The sequence below is a fragment of the Entelurus aequoreus genome, linkage group LG22 (genome assembly GCF_033978785.1).
Source record: "Entelurus aequoreus isolate RoL-2023_Sb linkage group LG22, RoL_Eaeq_v1.1, whole genome shotgun sequence".
Classification (NCBI taxonomy): domain Eukaryota; kingdom Metazoa; phylum Chordata; class Actinopteri; order Syngnathiformes; family Syngnathidae; genus Entelurus; species Entelurus aequoreus.
The window spans coordinates 2,772,723-2,796,168 of NC_084752.1; the positions used below are offsets into that span (position 1 = coordinate 2,772,723).

Genomic DNA, 23,446 nt, shown 5'->3' on the forward strand with positions numbered 1-23,446 from the left:
CCAGATTCTCTGAACCTTTTGATGACATTACGGAGCGTAGATGGTGAAATCCCTAAATTCTTTGCAATAGCTGGTTGAGAAATGTTGTTCTTAAACTGTTGGACAATTTGCTCACGCATTTGTTGACAAAGTGGGGACCCTCGCCCCATCCTTGTTTGTGAATGACTGAGCATTTCACGGAATCTACTTTTATACCCAATCATGGCACCCACCTGTTCCCAATTTGCCTGTTCACCTGTGGGATGTTCCAAATAAGTGTTTGATGAGCATTTCTTAACTTTCTCAGTCTTTCTTGCCACTTGTGCCAGCTTTTTTGAAACATGTTGCAGGCATCAAATTCCAAGTGAGCTAATATTTGCAAAAAATAACAAAGTTTTCCATTTTGAACGTTAAGTATCCTGTCTTTGCAATCTATTCAATTGAATATAAGTTGAAAAGGATTTGCAAATCATTGTATTCTGTTTTTATTGACCATTTACACAACGTGACAACTTCACTGCTTTTGGGTTTTGCATATGAGATCACTAATTCGTTCATTTTGCTGTCAATCAAAAAGGGTTTAAATTTCAGACTGAGGCCTAGTCATCATGCGGAAGCCCAGGCCAGACTAGACCGAGCCCACTTTTCATTCACTTCCAGAGAGGCTCACCGTCTGTGGGCGGGACAAAGACGTGCATTTATCCAATGATTGTGTAGTTTGGCTGCAGTGGAACAACCCACTCAATGCGAGACTTCAACACTCTTTAACGCTACCACAATCAATGAGAAGAAAGTTGCACCAGCTGATGCAAAAGTAGTTCTTATTCTGAACAAAAGTTGAACGCGTCAATTAAATGTAATCACAAAAATGCATATTTGACCACTTTTTAGGGGGGATATTTTAGGGGAAGCTGAGCTAGTGCCATTGTCTTGACATAATGATATGCGCTCGGCATTACATTTCTTGAAAGCCATTTATCAACAACACCCAAAAACGCCGCCGGCTTCGCTGGGCCCGATCTCATCTAGTTGGCATTGTAATCATATATTTTTTTTCCTCCTAGTTTTTGTTATTTTGCGGCACTTCCCATGTGCACTGCAAAAAGTCAGTGTTTAAAAACAAGGAAAAAAATACAAAAATGAGGGGTATTTTATTTGAACTAAGCAAAATTATCTGCCAATAGAACAAGAAAATTTTGCTAGTCAAGACTTTCCAAAACAAGTAAAATTAGCTAACCTCAATGAACTCAAAAATACCTTAAAATAAGTATATTCTCACTAATAACAAGTGCACTTTTCTTGGTAGAAAAAAAATAAGAGACCTTTTTGCTCAATATGTTGAAAAATATTCTTAAATGAAGTAAATGCTAGTGCCATTATCTTGACATAATAATATGCGCTCGGCATTACATTTCTTGAAACCAGCAAACTTATACTAAAAACTAGTTTATTGTTCTTAATGGAAAGGCAACAAGGCAAGCGCTTGTTACTCTCGGGGTCTCCTAGCCGCTCAGGCAAATCATATGGTCTAAAAATGCATTTTTCCATGGATAACATGACATCATCGCGCCAAGTGCGTGCTCTTTCAGTCAATTAGTGCGCATATATACAGCCCGGCCCCCGGCCAAAATTTTTTTAATTGTAATTTTGAAGAATTTATCTGAATGTGCATGAACTAATTCTGTTCAAAATTGTTAGAAATGTCACATGTTTAAATATTAACTGTCAGTTTACTGTACTGTGCCAACTGTACTACTATATGAGTACGTGTTTTCTATTGTTTCATTGAAAATAAAACAGCAAAGTCCATTTGGCTGTCATCCGTTTTAATTATGAGACACAATTGCGTCAAAATCATGATTTTTTTTTTCATGCTTGAAATAAGAAATGATTACTAGGGATGTCCGATAATGGCTTTTTGCCGATATCCGATATTCCGATATTGTCCAACTCTTTAATTACCGATACCGATATCAACCGATACCGATATCAACCGATATATGCAGTCGTGGAATTAACACATTATTATGCCTAATTTGGACAACCAGGTATGGTGAAGATAAGGTACTTTTTAAAAAAATTAGTAAAATAAGATAAATAAATTAAAAACATTTTCTTGAATAAAAAAGAAAGTACAACAATATAAAAACAGTTACATAGAAACTAGTAATGAATGAAAATGAGTAAAATGAAGTGTTAAAGGTTAGTACTATTAGTGGAGCAGCAGCACGCACAATCATGTGTGCTTACGGACTGTATCCCTTGCAGACTGTATTGATATATATTGATATATAATGTAGGAAGCAGAATATTAATAACAGAAAGAAACAACCCTTTTGTGTGAATGAGTGTAAATGGGGGAGGGAGGTTTTTTGGGTTGGTGCACTAATTGTAAGTGTATCTTGTGTTTTTTATCTTGATTTAATAAAAAAAAAAAATAATAATAATAAAAAACCGATACCGATAATAAAAAAAACGATACCGATAATTTCCGATATTACATTATAACGCATATATCGGCCGATATATCGGACATCTCTAATGATGACTTTAAAAAAGTAGTTTTCTACTTGTGAGTGTTGATGACACAACAGTTGATATTCTAGTTTCAAGCATGTTTTACTCAATATAGCTCATCAAATCTCAGCAACAAGCTGTAATATCTTACTGACATCATTTAGGAGCAAAACACTTAAAACAAGTAAAACACTCTAACATAAAATCTGCTTAGTGAGAAGAATGATCTTATCAGACAGAAAATAAGCAAATATCAGCCTTATTTGACATATTTCATCTTACTTAGATTTCAGTTTTTGCAGTGCGTGGTGACATCATGCCTGCCCACAGGTATCAATAAGGGAATTGTTAACAAAACTGTCAGGTGATTCCCAGAAATGAAAACCCTGGGAGTCGAAAACTGGTTTACGATTCCAATCCCTAAAGATGAGTCTTGCTGAACTCTCGTGTGACGTCGCGAATGGCGACTGTCAAACACCTAAGTTTATGTGCATCTTTTGAGGCACATTTTCCACTCAGTGGATCGTTCAAAATTTGACTCCACACTGTCCACTTATAGATGATTGATTTTGTGTTAATGAGAAAGCCATGTGTTTGTAAAGTTGGGTGTGAGAGCACAAAAAGTTGTCCTCGTCTGTTACTTGCTTAATGTGCAAATGTCTAGCCAAAAAGCCATCTCGGCTGGCGATGGAAAGACAAATTGGAATTGAACTTCTGAGGCAATGATGGCTGATTTGGGTTTCGCAGGGATGCGCTGTGCGGTTTGCTGGAGGAGGTAACAACTGAAGACAAAACACCCAGTCCCATGATACTCACAAGTTAAATATTTGAAGGCCCCAGTTTGTGAGTGTGTCCTTTGTGCCCCTTTATTTACATTTGCCTCAGCCACACAAGGCAGTGCCCTGGGCTTTAACAAACATGCATATGAGGCTTCTCCATGATTGGCCACTAAAGTGTCAAAGCCAAGGCCTGCTCATTTGAATAGCGCCATGCCTGGGCCCCTCGTAACGAAAACAGAGTGCGGCTTAGGGCCTTGTTACCTCGTGAGAATGGGCCCGAGGTGGCAAGGTAATGCTCGTATTGCTTTTCATATGTATATATCTGTCTCACATAAGCATGGCTATAAGCTTTTGTGTGTATATAACACACTGAAGGCTTTGGGACCACTGGCCATTACATCTGAAAACAAAAGAAAATGTGCATCTTAGTATCAGATCACTTGTTGATATAATTGTGTGCGCTTTCACACTACAAGGCATCCAATTATTACATTTGTTTTTGGATACCAACAATTACTTTCATTACAACTAAGACGTGAGTACCTGGTGTGAATTTTGACTTACCGTATTTTTCGGAGTATAAGTCGCTCCAGAGTATAAGTCGCACCGGCCGAAAATGCATAATAAAGAAGGAAAAAACATATATAAGTCGCACTGGAGTACAAGTCGCATTTTTGGGAAAATGTATTTGATAAAAGCCAACACCAAGAATAGACATTTGAAAGGCAATTTAAAATGTCTAAAGAATAGTGAACAACAGGCTGAATAAGTGTACGTTATATGAGGCATAAATAACCAACTGCTATGTTAACGTAACATATTATGGTAAGAGTCATTCAAATAACTATAACATATAGAACATGCTATACGTTTACCAAACAATCTGTCACTCCTAATCGCTAAATCCCATGAAATCTTATACGTCTAGTCTCTTACGTGAATGACATCAATAATATTATTTGATATTTTACGCTAATGTGTTAATAACTTCACACATAAGTCGTTCCTGAGTATAAGTCGCACCCCCGGCCAAACTATGAAAAAAACTGCCACTTATAGTCCGAAAAATACGGTAGTTATTCCGACATTGTATTAGAAATATTTATTTCGAACATGTTAAAAAAAGAAGAAAAAGAAACAAAAACAAATCAATGAGTGATAAAAGAAAATAACATGTTTACAGTTTCACAATCTAACATGTTTGAAAATGAGTAAAAAAAGAGGCAGTGTTTATTTAATCCTGCCTGGAAATAATTTCTAACACGATTGTTCACTTCCTTTTTGGATTTTAAACACAACACAAAGTTCACATGAATAGGTTGTTAATTCACTGTATGGTTCAAGTACGTCAGTGGTTCTCAAATGGGGGTACGCGTACCCCTGGGGGTACTTGAAGGTATGCCAAGGGGTACGTGAGATTTTTTTAAAAATGTCTGTCAAAAAGAAGTGTGAAAAGAAATGCAACAATGCAATATTCAGTGTTGACAGCTAGATTTTTTGTGGACATGTTCCATAAATATTGATGTTAAAGATTTCTTTTTTTGTGAAGAAATGTTTAGAATGAAGTTGATGAATCCAGATGGATCTCTATTACAATCCCCAAAGATGGCACTTTAAGTTGATGATTACTTCTATGTGTAGAAATCTGTATTTATAATTGAATCACTTGTTTATTTTTCAACAAGTTTTTAGTTATTTTTATATCTTTTTTTCCAAATAGTTCAAGAAAGACCACAACAAATGAGCAATATTTTGCACTGTTATACAATTTAATAAATGAGAAACTGATGACATAGTGCTGTATTTTACTTCTTTATCTCTTTTTTTCCAAACAAAAATGCTTTGCTCTGATTAGGGGGTACTTGAATTAAAAACATGTTCACAGGGGGTACATCACTGAAAAAAGGTTGAGAACCACTGAAGTAATTGACTGACTGTGATAGATTATATGTCATTCATTAGTCAGGCTCAGGATTTTTATCAGTATTTTTCTTCTTTGTACTTTGTAAACACTTTGAGTTTGAACCAGTCCTTAAACTAGATCATATTAATACATTTATTGTTTGACTTCTTTGCTTAATGCATTCCATAGCATAATTCCACATACTGATATACTAAAGGTCTTAAGAGTTGTACGTGCGTACAAATATTTTAAGTAAAAATGCCCGATATTATCCGCCGATAATTGCTTTAAAATGTAATATCGGAAATTATCGGTATCGGTATCGGTTTCAACCGCCCGATTCTTCCCGGGACACTTCCGAATTTCAGTGCCCCTCCCGAAAATCTCCCGGAGCAACCATTCTCCTGATTTCCACCCGGACAACATTGTTGGGGGGGGCGTGCCTTAAAGGCACCGCCTTTAGCGTCCTCTACAAACTGTCGTCACGTCCGCTTTTCCTCCATACAAACAGCGTGCCGGCCCAGTCACACAACATATGCGGCTTTTACTCACACTTAAGTGAATGCAAGGCATACTTGATCCCAAGCCATACAGGTCACACTGAGGGTGGCCGTACAAACAACTTTAACACTGTTACAAATATGCGCCACACTGTGAACCCACACCAAACAAGAATGACACATTTCGGGAGAACATCCGCACCGTAACACAACATAAACACAATAGAACAAATACCCAGAACCCCTTGCAGCACTAACTCTTCCGGGACTCTACAATATACACCCCCCGCTACCACCAAACCCCGCACCCCCCCAACACCGCCCACCTCAACCCATCAACATTGGGGTTACGGTTTGAGAAATACACTACCGTTCAAAAGTTTGGGGCCACCCAAACAATTTTGTGGAATAGCCTTCATTTCTAAGAACAAGAATAGACTGTCGAGTTTCAGATGAAAGTTCTCTTTTTCTGGCCATTTTGAGCGTTTAATTGACCCCACAATGTGATGCTCCAGAAACTCAATCTGCTCAAAGGAAGGTCAGTTTTGTAGCTTCTGTAACTAGCTAAAGTGTTTTCAGATGTGTGAACATGATTGCACAAGGGTTTTCTAATCATCAATTAGCCTTCTGAGCCAATGAGCAAACACATTGTACCATTAGAACACTGGAGTGATAGTTGCTGGAAATGGGCCTCTATACACCTATGTAGATATTGCACCAAAAAGCAGACATTTGCAGCTAGAATAGTCATTTACCACATTAGCAATGTATAGAGTGTATTTCTGTAAAGTTAAGACTAGTTTAAAGTGCTTTTCCTTCAAAAATAAGGACATTTCAATGTGACCCCAAACTTTTGAACGGTAGTGTACATAGAAATTAAGATTAGGGGGCGTATGCAGGGTTCTATCTTATTAATTGATTGGATTGTTTAATTGAGAAGTGTTTTTTTTTTATACTTTTGTCTGTTTTTGGTGCACGTTCAGGCCTCGTGGAAGGATGCCACGGGCCGAGCCATGGCAGCTAAGACAAGAGGACAGTGATGCCGTGTGGAACGAACTCACCTACTTTAAAAACCTCACAAGGAAGCTTACCCTGGAAAGGTAAGTCAACTTTTAACTAAAATTGCGCTCGTCGTCTCTCGTTTATCACTATTAAATTAGTACTGGACTGTTGTAAACGAATTGCCGCTAAGTAGGAGTTTTACTAATAAATCTAAAATTTTGATAGCTGGAGCATAAAAGCATTCTGTGGCCTTGTAAATGTTTATTTACATTATTAGAACCCTGTAAGCATGAAATAACACCCATATAGTAACCTCTGTGTTACTGATCATGAAGTTCATCAAAGAGTTCATCTTCACTTTGGCAGACATTTGCTGATAGCTCCAATTCTACTTACTTGCCACTGTCATTTTCTGATATCGCTCGCGTAAATGTGTCCCCAATGTGGAGATGTGTTATTGATGAGGCAGGAGCTAAAGATGAAGTCCATCAAAACGTTGTTCTGCCAAAAGTTTGCCAACTTGAGTTTGTCACGGTGGAAATAGTAAACCTGTAAACAAAAGTCCCGCTTGCTGAATATCTTATGTGAATATCGTTGGCCACAACATAATAGAACATAAAACAAATACTGTACTTTGATATATTATACAAAACCCAAAAACAGTGAAGTGGGCATGTTGTGTAAATGGTAAATAAAAAGAGAATACAATGATTTGCAAATCCTTTTCAACTTATATTCAATTGAATAGACTGCAAAGACAAGATATTTAACGTTCGAACTGGTAAACTTTGTTATTTTTTGCAAATATTAGCTCATTTGGAATTAGATGCCTGCAACATGTTTCAAAAAAGCTGGCACAAGTGGCAAAAAAGACTGATAAAGTTGAGGAATGCTCATCAAACACTTATTTGGAACATCCCACAGGTGAACAGGTTAATTGGGAACAGGTGGGTGCCATGATTGGGTATAAAAGCAGCTTCCTTGAAATGCTCAGTCATTCACAAACAAGGATGGGGCGAGGGTCACCACTTTGTCAACAAATGTGTTTTAGCAAATTTTCCAACAGTTTAAGAACAACATTTCTCAACGAGCTATTGCAAGGAACTTAGGGATTTCACCATCTACGGTCTGTAATATCATCAAAAAGTTCTGAGAATCTGGAGAAATCACTGCACGTAAGCGATGATATTACAGAACTTCGGTCAATCGGGTGGAACTGCATCAAAAAGAAACATTAGTGTGTAAAGGATATCACCACATGGGCTCAGGAACACTTCCGAAAAACCACTGTCAGTAACTACAGTTGGTCGCTACATCTGTAAGTGCAATTAGTTAAAACTCTGCTATGCAAAGCAAAAGCCATTTATCAACAACACCCAAAAACGCCGCCGGCTTCGCTGGGCCCGATCTCATCTAGTTGGCATTGTAATCATATATTTTTTTTCCTCCTAGTTTTTGTTACTTCGCGGCACTCCCCATGTGCACTGCAAAAAGTCAGTGTTTAAAAACAAGGAAAAAAAATACAAAAATGAGGGGTATTTTATTTGAACTAAGCAAAATGATCTGCTAATAGAACAAGAAAATTTTGCTAGTCAAGACTTTCCAAAACAAGTCAAATTAGCTAACCTCAATGAACCCAAAAATACCTTAAAATAAGTATATCCTCACTATTAACAAGTGCACTTTTCTTGGTAGAAAAAAAAGAGACCTTTTTGCTCAATATGTTGAAAAATATTCTTAAATGAAGTAAATGCTAGTGCCATTATCTTGACATAATGATATGCGCTCGCCATTACATTTCTTGAAACCAGCAAACTTATACTAAAAACTAGTTTATTGTTCTTAATGGAAAGGCAACAAGGCAAGCGCTTGTTACTCTCGGGGTCTCCTAGCCGCTCAGGCAAATCATATGGTCTAAAAATGCATTTTTCCATGGATAACATGACATCATCGCGCCAAGTGCGTGCTCTTTCAGGCAATTAGTGCGCATATATACAGCCCGGCCCCCGGCCAACATTTTTTTTAATTGTAATTTTGAAGAATTTATCTGAATGTGCATGAACTATTTCTGTTAGAAATGTTAAATGTTTAAATATTAACTGTCAGTTTACTGTACTGTGCCAACTGTACTACTATATGAGTGCGTATTTTCTATTGTTTCATTGAAAATAAAACAGTTGTTTTAATTATGAGACACTATTGTGTCAAGGTCATGATTTTTTTTTCATGCTTGAAATAAGAAATGATGACTTTAAAAAAGTAGTTTTATACTTGTGAGTGTTGATGACACAACAGTTGATATTCTAGTTTCAAGCATGTTTTACTCAATATAGCTCATCAAATCTCAGCAACAAGCTGTAATATCTTACTGACATCATTTAGGACCAAAACCCTTAAAACAAGTAAAACACTCTAACATAAAATCTGCTTAGTGAGAAGAAGTATCTCATTAGACAGAAAATAAGCAAATATCACCCTTATTTGACATATTCAGTCTTACTTAGATCTCACTTTTTGCAGTGTGCTGAGAGCGGATGCACAGAGTGAGACGTCTTTCTCCCTGTTTGAAGCGAGAGACGAACAAACTTAAGGCTCGACGATTCTGATTGGCGAACATGTCTGCCACTCAGATGCCCCGACGGCGGATATAAAAAAACACAAAAAACTTTCAGCCTCTTGCGATTATTTATTGCACTAATCAAAATGTCAATTCGATGTTGATTAATTGTGCAGTCATTTATTTTTATAGCCTGCGAGGAACGATGTCATTCCTCTCATACCACGTGTTTAAAAAAATGGGTTTGCTCGACCGGCCTTGAGCCAAACATTTGTAAAACAAACTCCCCGTGTACTCCCTTCTCTTGTCTCCTTTTGCTCTTGTTGTGTAGTGCAGCCATTGTCTTGTTTGATGTAGAGCGTCTCTTGTAAATGCAGCACTACGGGTGACCCTCAGTGACGCTCCACAGCCAAGCTTGGCCTCCAGCCATCGTCTTCTTTTCGCCCGCGTCTCCTCCAGCCATCACCTTTCCTCACCTCCTCCTCCTGTGCCTCTGCGCTTTCTCTCCTCTTCACTTTTTCCTCCTCGCCTTCCCAGTTGCCTCCCTGCGGCCCTCTGCGGTGCCGCAGCATAGGTTGAGGCCAGAAAATGCGATGCCCCCCCCCCCTCCGTTGCTTCCCCTCTGCTCGCCCCCCTGCCCTGTCCTCCTAATCCCAGCTGAGCTCATTATGATATAGCCCGGCTGCCTCTCTCCAAGACGGAGCTGTCTGAACTAATTACAGGCTAGTAGCCCTAGTGCCGCTGAAGCTGCCTGTTAAGAGATGTCCATCCGCCAGCCTGCCTGCCCTCTCCGACTGGAACTGAGCAGTGCACTGGACGTACTGGGGGAGATGGGCGTGGGGTTGGTGCTTCGGGCGGGGCCAAATAGACTACACGCAGGGTCCTTGAAACAGACCTGCGAGGGCGGAAACCACGAGGGATGAGCCTGTTTTTCCTGATGGGGCCTATCTCCGGGCTTAGAGTCCATCCCCTGTACGTGCCCCTGACCAGCCATACCACTCCAAGTCAAATTTAAAGCTAGTGGACTGTATATCAATAGCTTAAAAAAATAAAAAAGTTAACCCAATAAATTAGGGGTGTAACGGTACACAAAAATTTGGGTTCGGTACGTACCTCGGTTTAGAGGTCACGGTTCGGTTCATTTTCGGTACAGTAAGAAAACAACAAAATGTACATTTTTGGGTTATTTATTTACCAAATTTGCAAAATCTTCCACCAAAAATATTTTTCTTAGTGTAATATTTGATGTGAAGTAATGGGAACCTTGGATAGGTCAATAATTCATAATAACATTGATTTTGATTCAATATTATGTTTTGAGCAATGACAGTTTGAAAGAAAAATAAAACAGCTTTGTTTTATTAGTCAACATTGCAACTTTTTCTAAATTACATTTAACCTTAAAGCTTTTTTATTTCACTTTTGTTATGTTTTTGTTTATTTGAATGTGTAAAACATTAGCTGTGGGCCGCAAATGGCCTCCGGGGCACACTTTTGACACCCCTGCTATAAAAAATTAAATGTGATAAATTTATGGATAAAAAGCAGAGCCTGGCGACGCATGCGCGTTTATCATAACTCTCTCTCTCTCTCTGTCTCTGCCCCTCCCTCACCAATGCTGCTACGCGCACAATTTGTTTTGTTTTTAACCCCTTCTTAACCCTGAACATACATTGAAAATACACGCAACCCTAACTCAAAATGCTGGACATTTGAGGCATGCTAGCAGCTAACGGGCTAGGATAGACTGACCATACGTCCTCTTTTCACCGGACATGTCCTCTTTTGCGGAGCTGTCAGGGCGGAGTTTCTAAATGCCTCAAATGTCCGGCATTTTGAGTAAGCAATGCTCGGTGTGCATTGTTTACACAACGTGCGTTACGCTACTTAATATGTCCATGTGGAAACTCGTTTGGTACACCTCCGAACCGAACCGGAACCCCCGTACCGAAACGGTCCAATACAAATACACGTACTGTTACACCCCTACAAAAAATATAAGAATACCACATATCATGTCACCATTAGTGGTTTAAAATGATCGATACAAAAAAATAAATGTTTATATCTTTTTAAGGTATCGAGCTTGCATGTAAAATCTCTGATACAAGCTAGGGCTGGGCAATATATTGAATATACTCGATATATCGCGGGTTTGTCTCTGTGCGATGTAGAAAATGACTATATCGTGAGTATTCGAGTATACGTTCTCACGCAGTATTAATGCTTTTGGACCTCAGTGCTGCATTTGACACTGTCGACCACTCAATACTTTTGGACAGGTTGGAAAACTGGGTGGGGATCTCAGGCACCGTTTTAAGCTGGTTCAAGTCATATCTACAAGATAGGAACTATTTTGTTTCCATTGGTGACTTTGTATCAGAACCAACCAACGTAACGTGTGGAGTCCCCCAAGGTTCAATCTTGGGGCCGACTTTATTTAACATCTATATGCTCCCACTAGGACAAATCATGCAAAATAATAACATTGACCATCATTGCTATGCCGATGACACCCAAATCTATGTAGCGCTATCACCAAATGACTATCGCCCCATAGATCTTCTGTGCCAGTGCATTGAGCAAGTCAAACACTGGATGTGCCAACATGTCCTACAACTAAATGAAGATAAAACTGAGATCATTGTTTTTGGTGCTAAAAAAGAAAGGTTTAAAGTCGTCCAACACCTTCAATCACTGTCCCTGAAAACCTCAAATAAAGACAGAAATCTTGGGGTTATTTTAGATTCTGATTTACATTTCGACAGTCACATCAAATCAGTAACAAAATCGGCCTACTATCACCTCAAAAATGTAAAAAGACTTAGAGGGCTCATGTCAGCTCAAGACTTAGAAAAACTTGTACATGCCTTTATTACCAGTAGGCTAGACTATTGTAATGGTCTCCTTGCAGGTCTTCCCAAAAAAACTGTCAGGCAGCTACAGCTTGTTCAGAACGCTGCTGCTAGAGTTCTAGCAAAGACCAAAAAAAAAATGTGAGCACATTACAGCAATTCTTAAATCCTCACATTGGCTCCCTGTACATCAGAGAATTGATTTCAAAATCCTCCTGCTCACATATAAATCACTACATATTCTAGGGCCGAAGTATATCACTGATATGCTCCCACTATATAAGCCCTCTAGATCACTAAGATCTTCTGAGAGCAATCTGTTAGCGGTTCCAAGAGTAAAGTCCAATCAAGGGAGAGCATCATTCAGTCACTATGCAACAAATAGCTGGAATAAACTTCCTGAAAATGTCAGACTCTCCCCAACTCTGACTACTTTTAAAACTAGACTGAAGACTTTTATGTTCACTTTCAGCTAAATCTTTTAACTTTTAATGTTTGCACTGTTTTTATTTTTATTGTCTGCATTTTAATTTTGCTTTTATTTTCTTTCATTTCACTTTGTTGTCTGTGAAGCACTTTGAGTCTGCCTTGTGTATGAAAAGCGCTATACAAATAAAGTTGCCTTGCCTTGCCTTGCAGTTGCTTTTAGCTGCGGGCATTACACTATATACACATATATATATTTATATACTTTGCGGCACTCCCCATGTGCTGAGAGCGACTGTCCTGAGCAACAAAGGTAATAAAATACCGTCCCATTTAATTTGAAGTGAGTCGATACCCGGTAATACCGCCAAAATTCAGTCAATACCTACAAAAGTACCAAACTCGGTACCCATCCCTACTTGTAAGTGTTACGAAGAACATGGCCTTAGGTTTTATGACCATTTGAACCTGGAACAAATTGCACAGTATTTTCTATGGCCAAACACTGTCTTGAAGTTACGATGGACTTAAAAGTCAACCAGCGTCTAGACACCTGCAAAGTCAAACTGAGCAGATGTGCCCTGCCTTTACTAACTTACCTCCATCCCTGTTGTGAGCAGCAGAAGTTAAATGTAAGCTCGGACGCAAAGCGGATCCATCACGTGCCAGAAATGACGCCGTTTTTAGGAGAGTATAACCACCGGGAAACTCCCGGGGCAAGTCGTCACAGCTTGCAGTTCCGTTGACCGTGTTGAACATAATTACACTTGTGAAGGTTATGCTATGTAAGCGCGGGGGCAATCATTTTACTAATGGCCAATTAACTCCTGGTAGTAGTCAAATTTAGAGCCAAATAAAGAGTGGTTTGAAAAGCTTCAAATTCCAGTGGCGTTAATCAGTACATTCAGCTCACGAGCACAGATGCTCCAGATCGCCTGGTCCGCAAACAACACTTTGCAAAGCGCTGTCCAGAGGGCCACAATGACTGTTTGTGTCTGAGCGCAGCTGCGTCTCACACAGTGCAAAGAAAAGGTTGACTCCTGTGAGGGTTGCTCTTTTAATTCAAGGTTGAGTGAGACCATGACCGTTGTTCATTGGTTTTTAAAGTGCGGACAACTAGATGATTGACAAAAAGGTATTTTCACTGGGCATCCCACAGTCAGATAATTGGATTAGATGATAAAACACTTGTTGGATAGGTGCAATTACTTTCAACACAACAGTGGAAGGAGAAGTGAGTGTCAGGTGTTAAACTTTACACTCCCCTATCCGGAATACACTTTCACACGGACCTTATTCCGCATCTGTCACGGCTCTGATTTTGTTTCAGAAGGCCAAAAATAATCATGTCAACTTTTGTCCTCCTCATTCCATGTTGGTGCCGTTAATACAGATTAGATGCCAAAAAAATATATTTATTAATTTATTAAATATTGTTTATTAAATGGACCACAGTTGTACTTTTTTTTCCCAAGCTGCTCCCCCGGAGTATTCCTTCATAGACACTGCTTTAAATGATGAATACTATTTTTTCATGCCACCAAAGACAACCACAGGCCTCGAATTTTTACTTTTTAAGGTCAAGGCAAGTGTTGCCTTAAAGGAGGGCTCATATTTTAGGGCACCAAGGCAAGTTGAAAGGCCATCAGGGCAAACATTATTTTCTTTTGAGGCAGAATATATATATATATATATATATATATATATATATATATATATATATACTACCGTTCAAAAGTTTGGGGTCACATTGAAATGTCCTTATTTTTGAAGGAAAAGCACTGTACTTTTCAATGAAGATAACTTTAAACTAGTCTTAACTTGAAAGAAATACACTCTATACATTGCTAATGTGCTAAATGACTATTCTAGCTGCAAATGTCTGCTTTTTGGTGCAATATCTACATAGGTGTATAGAGGCCCATTTCCAGCAACTATCACTCCAGTGTTCTAATGGTACAATGTGTTTGCTCATTGGCTCAGAAGGCTAATTGATGATTAGAAAACCCTTGTGCAATCATGTTCACACATCTGAAAACACTTTAGCTCGTTACAGAAGCTACAAAACTGACCTTCCTTTGAGCAGATTGACTTTCTGGAGCATCACATTTGTGGGGTCAATTAAACGCTCAAAATGGCCAGAAAAAGAGAACTTTCATCTGAAACTCGACAGTCTATTCTTGTTCTTAGAAATGAAGGCTATTCCACTAAATTGTTTGGGTGACCCCAAACTTTTGAACGGTAGTGTATATATATATATATATATATATATATATATATATATATATATATATATATATATATATATAAACATGATTTATTAATGCCTTTTGACATATCATGGCCATTTAATGATGACTTGACATTAAATTACTACAAATGGCTCGTTTGGAGGAAGTAAAAAGGAAGGCAAGATTGTTTTATGAATATCTCCGCCATGCTTCCATGGTTTGATTTCAAATATCGGGACTTGACAGATTCCAAATACACAACAAGTACCGTATTTTTCGGAGTATAAATCTCACCGGCCGGAAATGCATAATAAAGAAGGAAAAAAACATATATAAGTCGCACTGGAGTATAAGTCGCATTTTTGGGGGAAATGTATTTGCTAAAAGCCAACAGCAAGAATAGACATTTGAAAGGCAATTTAAAATGTCTAAAGAATAGTGAACAACAGACTGAATAAGTGTACGTTATATGAGGCATAAATAACCAACTGGTATGTTAACGTAACATATTATGGTAAGAGTCATTCAAATAACTATAACATATAGAACATGCTATACGTTTACCAAACAATCTGTCACTCCTAATCACTAAATCCCATGAAATCTTATACGTCTAGTCTCTTACGTCAATGACATCAATAATATTATTTGATATTTTACGGTAATGTGTTAATCATTTCACACATAAGTCGCTCCTGAGCAATGTTCCCTCTAATTTTTTTAATGTGTGTGAGCAAAGGCAAAAAGTCCCTGAGCATTGAGTGGAGGCCATGTGAGCAACATGAGACGTGCACACTGTGGCTACACCAGCAGCACACCTGGCCCAAACCTGACTGAATAACAAGTTCAATCTCCATCCATCCATCCATTTTCTACCACGTGTCCCTTTCGGGGTCGCGGGGGGTGCTGGAGCCTATCTCAGCTGCATTCGGGCGGAAGGCGGGGTAACCCTGGACAAGTCCCCACCTCATCGCAGGGCCAACACAGATAGACAGACAACATTCTCTTATTATTATAATCAAATGACAGCAGTCATTTCCATGAGGTTATTTTCTAATATAAGTGTTTAGGCCCACTTAAAATGACAATAACAACAAATATTGTTTTTCATGAACTGTGTACTTGTATTGTTTGTCTGGGTGGAGGTCCTGCTTTGGAAATCTTTTGTACCCCTTTCAGACATTGCATTTAGTTCCCATTAAAACATTCACATGTTGCACAATGAGATGTAAGCAGGGGATCATGTGTACATTCCTGCAACTTCTTGTTTGTAAAAAATATATTTTTATTAGTATTTATTTAATATACTAACAGAATTTCATGATTAATATTTATAAGTTAAGATTCCTAATAAATGACACTAAAATAAGCACACATTTGATTGGTAAATCATAGTGTAACCACCTGGAATGACACTTTATGTGTGGTGTTGGAGTTGTCCGACTTTTTGTGTGTCTGTAAACGCATCAGTGGCTAAGTGCCATATGTGCATGTGTTGGCGCAAGTGAGAAAGAGCGAGCGGCTGCTGTTGATATAACAAAGTTGCTTTTGGTCTGGTTTGTACTGCAGAAAATGACCAGTTTTGCTAGATATCATTTTTTTTGTTTTGGTGATGTGTTTATGGCCGACAATAGTTTTGCTCAGTAAAGTGATGGATGGAATTCATGTCCTCAAAGCGTCTTGACAGACGTTACACTATTTGAACAATGATGACGAAAACTGTTCTCTCTGTCGTGTCCGTGTCGTGTCGAAAATTGTTATGCGCTTATTTTTTTATTTGATTTTGTGCGTGGCATAGATTTGCCGTGCGCAGAGGACGCTTGAGCAGTGCGCAATCGCACATAGAGGGAACGTTGCTCCTGAGTATAAGTCGCACCCCCGGCCAAACTATGAAAAAAACTGCGACTTACAGTCCGAAAAATACGGTACCAATAGGTAAGACGAGTTGGTTTTGCATAAAAAGGCCCCTTAAACACAATAGATATCTGCTTCTTCTTCTTAGCACTGTCCTTCACACTCAAAGTATTTGTTCCCATGGCTGGAAAATAAGGTTATGTAGATGTCTAGTGTTGCGTCGACCAGCATTCCTCCAATGGGGAATTCAAATTGCTACTCTCTCCCAGATTCTTTTTATGGCACATAAGCTGATGTTTATATTCAATCAACAGGCAGCAGTTGGTATTTTGTGGTTTATTCTCCAAGCTTAGAGGACAAACTGAGACCAATCCAGCACACCAGCGTTCCCCAGCCCGGTCCAGATCGGTCTACCAAAACCCCGGAACTCCTGTCTACTTCCTCCTTCTCCTGTCCCCCCCACCTGCTGTTTCCCCAGTCTAGCTGTGCTCCGTATCTTAGGAATGTAATGGCAGTCTCAACAAAGACAGCGCTCTGACTCTAACCAAGGACACTCGAATCCAAGCACTTTGTACCACACGAGACATTAGCTGATGTAAATATGACTATAGGAGTTTTTAGAAAGAAGTAACACTTAAATATGGATATGCTTCCAACACTAGCTATAAGATAATGCTACAACCAATGTTTTGGTCTGGTCAGGAAAATGTTTTTTCTTTATTCTTCTCAAGCTGCAGTGCTTTACACAACTGCATTCTTTGGTGTATGCCACCGTAGAGCACCAACAATGACTGCTCAGTCCAGTACGAGCAATACAGTCTGAATTATGACAACAAAGTGCAAACCGTGTTCTTATACGCACTCGTTAATTCCAGCATTACCCTAAAAAGACCATTAGGTGACATTCCATTACATGTCATCATGTCAGGTAGTCTCACACGGTGTGTTTTAATTTTATTAAAATGGGGACACAGTATCGATTTTTTTGGGAGGACTTTCTACAAGAATGAATGTCTGTGTTGTGATTGAGTTGTGCTCCTGCCTGCAGTGGTAAAAGAAGGCTACATGCTATGCAGGGTGGGCCGGAAAACCCACAGTGGGATCCTTTTTTTTATCTGCCTCATTATGTGTCTTTCTCCACTCGGTGTCCACGCTTGTTAATTGTTGTAAAAGGTTGGTTGGTAAAAAAAGAGGCAGTGATTGGTTAGGCCTGGTAAGTAGAGTAAACACATGCTGCACGCCCTCAGACTTAAGATGCTGCACTCAGACAACATCAAAGCATAAATTAGCCAGCGTTTACTGGTGGGTGGGAGATGAATAAAGCTTTGAGATCATTTGCAGAAGTGTAAGCTCCCAAACAGAGTGACCATTACGGACACCAACCCCCCTGAAAAGTGCGACGTTGACTCTAATTAAGCTTAATAAAGTTTACCACCATGTTGCTCATCTTTCTTTTCCTTTCATCTTGATTGGCTAAAAGGTAATACGTGTAATGAGTGGAGGAGGGACACATTTGTTTACCAAACCGAATGTTTTATGCATGTTTTTTTTTAAATGTTCCCCCTTCATTAATTATTTGAGAATGTAATAATTTTTTTGAGAGGAATTTTTGTTTTGCACTTTGTAATAATAATTATGCACGCTTCAGTGTTGCCATGCGGTCTTAGAGTCTCTCAAAGCAACAAGAAGTGCACTTTAAACATTTTATAAATGTATATATAGTAGGGGTGTAACGGTACGTCTATTTGTATTGAACCGTTTCGGTACGGGGGTTTTGGTTTTGTTCGAAGGTGTACCGAACAAGTTTCCACACGGACATATTAAGTAGCGTACTGAAATGACATTTTTTTTATTTAAACGGGGATAGCAGATCCATTTTATGTGTCATACTTGATCATTTCGCGATATTGCCATATTTTTGCTGAAAGGATTTAGTAGAGAACATCGACGATAAAGTTTGCAACTTTTGGTCGCTGATAAAAAAAAAAGCCTTGCCTGTACCGGAAGTAGCGTGACGTCACAGGTTGAAAGGCTCCTCACATTTCCCCATTGTTTACAATGGAGCGAGAGAGATTCGGACCGAGAAAGCGACGATTACCCCATTAATTTGAGCGAGGATGAAAGATTTGTGGATGAGGAACGTGAGAGTGAAGGACTAGAGTGCAGTGCAGGACGTATCTTTTTTCGCTCTGACCGTAACTTAAGTACAAAGGCTCATTGGATTCCACACTTTCTCCTTTTTCTATTGTGGATCACGGATTTGTATTTTAAACCACCTGGGATACTATATCCTCTTGAAAATGAGAGTCGAGAACGCGAAATGGACATTCACAGTGACTTTTATCTCCACGACAATACATCGGCGAAGCACTTTAGCTACGGAGCTAACGTGATAGCATCGGGCTTAACTGCAGATAGAAACAAAAGAAATAAACCCCTGACTGGAAGGATAGACAGAAAATCAACAATACTATTAAACCATGGACATGTAAATACACGGTTAATGCTTTCCAGCCTGGCGAAGCTTAACAATGCTGTTGCTAACGACGCCATTGAAGCTAACTTAGCTACGGGACCTCACAGAGCTATGCTAAAAACATTAGCTATCCACCTACGCCAGCCAGCCCTCATCTGCTCATCAACACCCGTGCTCACCTGCGTTCCAGCGATCGACGGAGCGACGAAGGACTTCACCCGATCATCGAGGCGGTCGGCGGCTAGCGTCGGATAGCGTGTCTGCTATCCTCAAAGTCCTCCTGGTTGTGTTGCTGCAGCCAGCCGCTAATACACCGATCCCACCTACAGCTTTCTTCTTTGCAGTCTTCATTGTTCATTAAACAAATTGCAAAAGATTCACCAACACAGATGTCCAGAATACTGTGGAATTTTGAGATGAAAACAGAGCTTTTTGTATTGGATTCAATGGCGTCCGAATACTTCCGTTTCAACCATTGACGTCACGCGCATACGTCATCATACATAGACGTTTTCAACCGGAAGTTTCGCGGGAAATTTAAAATGTCACTTTATAAGTTAACCCGGCCGTATTGGCATGTGTTGCAATGTTAAGATTTCATCATTGATATATAAACTATCAGACTGCGTGGTCGCTAGTAGTGGCTTTCAGTAGGCCTTTAAGTAGCGTAACGTACGTTGTGTAAACAATGCACACCGAGGCACAACACACGGCATGCTAGCAGCTAACGGGCTAGGATAGACTGACCATACGTCCTTTTTTCACCGGACATGTCCTCTTTTGCGGAACTGTCAGGGCGGAGTTTCTTAAATGCCTCAAATGTCCGGCATTTTGAGATAGGGTTGCGTGCAATGTACGTTCAGGGTTAAGAAGGGGTTCAAAACAAAACAAATTGTGCGCGAATGCGCATGTGTCGCCAGGCTCTGCTTTTTATCCATAGATTTATCACATTTAATTTTGTATTATCTATAGCAGGGGTGTCAAAAGTGTGCCCCGGAGGCCATTCGCGGCCCACAGCTAATGTTTTAAAGGCCCACGGCACATTCTAAAAATACTGTTAAAATAAACAAAAACATAACAAAAGTGAAATAAAAAAAGCTTAAAGGTTAAATGTAATTTAGAAAAAGTTGCAATGTTGACTAATAAAACAAAGCTGGTTTTTTTTCCTTTCAAACTGTCATTGCTCAAAACATAATATTGAATCAAAATCAATGTTATTATGAATTATTGACCTATCCAAGGTTCCCATTACTTCACATCAAATATTACACTAAGAAAAATATTTTTGGTGGAAGATTTTGCAAATTTGGTAAACAAATAACCCAAAAATTTATATTTTGTTGTTTTCTTACTGTACCGAAAATGAACCGAACCGTGACCTCTAAACCGAGGTAAGTACAGAACGGAAATTTTTGTTTACCGTTACACCCCTATCTATCCATCTATCTATCTATCTATCTATCTATCTATCTATCTATCTATCTATCTATCTATCTATACGATCCAAACAGGTAGTGGTCTTCCTATAGTGCAAACACAATGGCCACATTTGCTGTGTTGTTTTACTCCCTTGTGCACGGCGCAAACTTGGCGGTTTTGTGCTCCAAAGCTGAACTGAACTTAGGTAGAGTAGAGATCAAATGATATGAAGAGAGAATAGCTGTGGGCGAAAGTTGGAGCGCTCGCCATGGGAGAAAATTGTTTTCCAAAATGTGGCCAACAAGAACAGCTTGAAACTCAAGACCATTGCAAAACGCATCAGTAAACACCTGTCTGTTTTCTTTTCTTTTTCTTTTTCTAACTCGTCTGTTTTCTATTTAAAAAAACCTGTATTTGCTTAAAATGTCTTTCAGCCTAAATTTTCCAAAAATGTTTGCTGATTTACTCAATCGGTTAGAGGTACCGTGTTGACCCCGATACAAGACAGTCATTTTTAAGCCTGAAAAAGACGTCTTGTAGAAGTTTATAGTTGGCACCATGACTCACTTCAGGGGTTGAAATGGTACTGTTGCCATGGAAATGTGCAAGAGTACAAAAGCTATTCCCACCCAATGGCCAGTCAGTGTCAGTCCCATGCATTTATTTGTTATCCATTTGGTAAGCCACGAATAGATGTGGCGATACCTGTTAGGAATTATCCATGTTTATGCACGTTTATACCACTTTACGTTGGAGTGTAGACAGTTATCAGTTAGGGTTGTCCCGATACCAATATTTTGGTACCGGTACCAAAATGTATTCTGATACTTTTCTAAATAAAGGAGACCACAAACACGGCACATTAAACATGTTTCTTATTGCAATCAATTAACAATTGTGTCCTTAAATAAAATAGTGAACATACTAGACAACTTGTCTTTTAGTCGTAAGTAAACAAACAAAGGCTCCTAATTAGTCTGCTGATGTATTCAGGAACATATTGTGTCATTTATCATTCTATTATTTTGTCAACAATATGAGGGACAAGCTGTAAAAATGGATTATTATTCCACTTGTTCGTTTACTGTTAATATCTGCTTATTTTCTGTTTTAACATGTTCTAGCTACACTTCTGTTAAAATGTAATAATAACTTATTCTTCTGTTGTTTGATACTTTACATTAGTTTTGGACGATACCCCAATTTTGAGTATTGATGTGATACCAAGTAGTTACAGGATCATACATTGGTCATATTCAATGTCATCATGTGTCCAGGGACATATTTCCTGAGTTTATAAACATAATAGGAATTTTAAAAAGGAAAACAGATTTTGTGACGATAAAAAATATTGATGTAATCATAGTAGCATTGCCTAGATACACTCCTGTACTTGATATCATTACACTGGATATCAGGTATAGATCACAGGTTTGTTTACATTGTGACGCCGGTGAACTACGGTGTGTAGAGAAGCATGTTTAGCTATTCCTCGTCCTGCATTGATGATACTTGTAAGAAACGTACTTTATTTGTCGCCATGGAGGTGAGGATTAGTGATTTAGAAGTAGCTAAAACACTGCCGACTGCGGATGTACTCTAGCTGCTAGCTAGCTAGCCATGTCTTAAAGCACCTCCTTCTGAGGGCGTTTCAGTCTTATAACTTCACCTTTATCGTTAGTTTTTAGGCCAACATGCGTCCGTTCTCTCTTTTCTGTCTACACACTGTGTCTGCTTGTAAGTACTCCGTGTGTGTGCGCTGCAGAACATGCTCGTCTGCTCGTAAAACCAGCAATGTCACGACGTGACCGGTACTTTTCAGAGGCGGTATAGTACCGAATATGATTCATTAGTATCGCGGTATACCGTACAACCCTTTTATCAGTTATATACCTCAACATGTCTGAAAAGTAATAGGAAGAAGCAGAACTTATTTAATCCTACCCCTAAATTTCAAATTCCAAATGAGCTAATATTTGCAAAAAATAACAAAGTTTACCAGTTCGAACGTTAAATATCTTGTCTTTGCAGTCTATTCAATTGAATTTAAGTTGAAAAGTATTTGCTAATCATTGTATTTGTCATGATCTGTGGTCTGGATCATGTTTTTTGTTATTTTCTGTTTGTTTAAGACTTCAATAGTTCCTGTTTTTGCGCTCCCTTGTTTGGTCACCATGGCGACTCATTGGCTTCACCCGCCTCATGTGACACACGCACCTGGCTCTAATCAAAGAGACTATTTAAGCCTGTCGTTGCCAGTTAGTCGGCCTGGCGACATTGCTCTGTTGATGATCTTTTCATGCTCTGTTCATGCTGGTGTTCTTGCTATTGCTCTTCTCATGCTTCATGCCATGCCAAGTAAGTTTTTGTTTCTTCATGCCACAGTTAGCGACTTTTGTTTCATGTCCATAGTTCAGTCTAAGTGTTAGTTTTTGTTTCCTGCGTTAAGTTGTGCTTTCGCCTTGTGCGCCTTTTTGTTTTCACCTTTTTGAGTCAAGATTAAATCACGATCTTACCTTCTACCGCTGTCCGGAAAAGTCTGTTTGCTTCCCGGGAAAACAATCCTCGCAGTAAGCTGCGTAAAACTCAGGCATGTGATTTTTCCGTCTAAAGTCGGAATTCCCTCTTTTTTAATCTCGGGGGGGGGGAATTATCTCCCGTTTTTCCGTTTTTTTTCCGACCCTAAATCAAGATTCGAGATGTAGTTTATATTACGCCGTAGTTGATTGGTCGTTATGTTCCTTGTGACCAATCTGGACATCTGTTATGAATGATGACGTTAATAACGTCATCATTCATAATGGTTATTTCCGCCATTTTCCATATGTAAACGATGTCGGTTCTGGAGAGAAAGGACGCTTTACGAGTAAAATAAATTGATAAACATGTCAAAAATAAGTTTGGATGGGACTGGATGGAAAGGGAAATCACTGATACTGTTGGGAAGA

The 23,446-nt window shown here is 39.0% G+C and overlaps 1 protein-coding gene across 8 annotated transcripts in view; it reads left to right on the top strand.

The window, feature by feature from the left end:
- Nucleotides 1–23,446, top strand: part of LOC133639945 (centlein-like) — a 771,455-nt gene that overhangs the window by 714,867 nt on the left and 33,142 nt on the right. For all 8 annotated transcript variants that reach the window (XM_062033668.1, XM_062033669.1, XM_062033667.1 and 5 more), the window contains one exon: nt 6,662–6,778. In XM_062033668.1, coding sequence (XP_061889652.1) covers nt 6,662–6,778 — 117 coding nt within the window. The remainder of the gene's footprint in view (nt 1–6,661; nt 6,779–23,446) is intronic.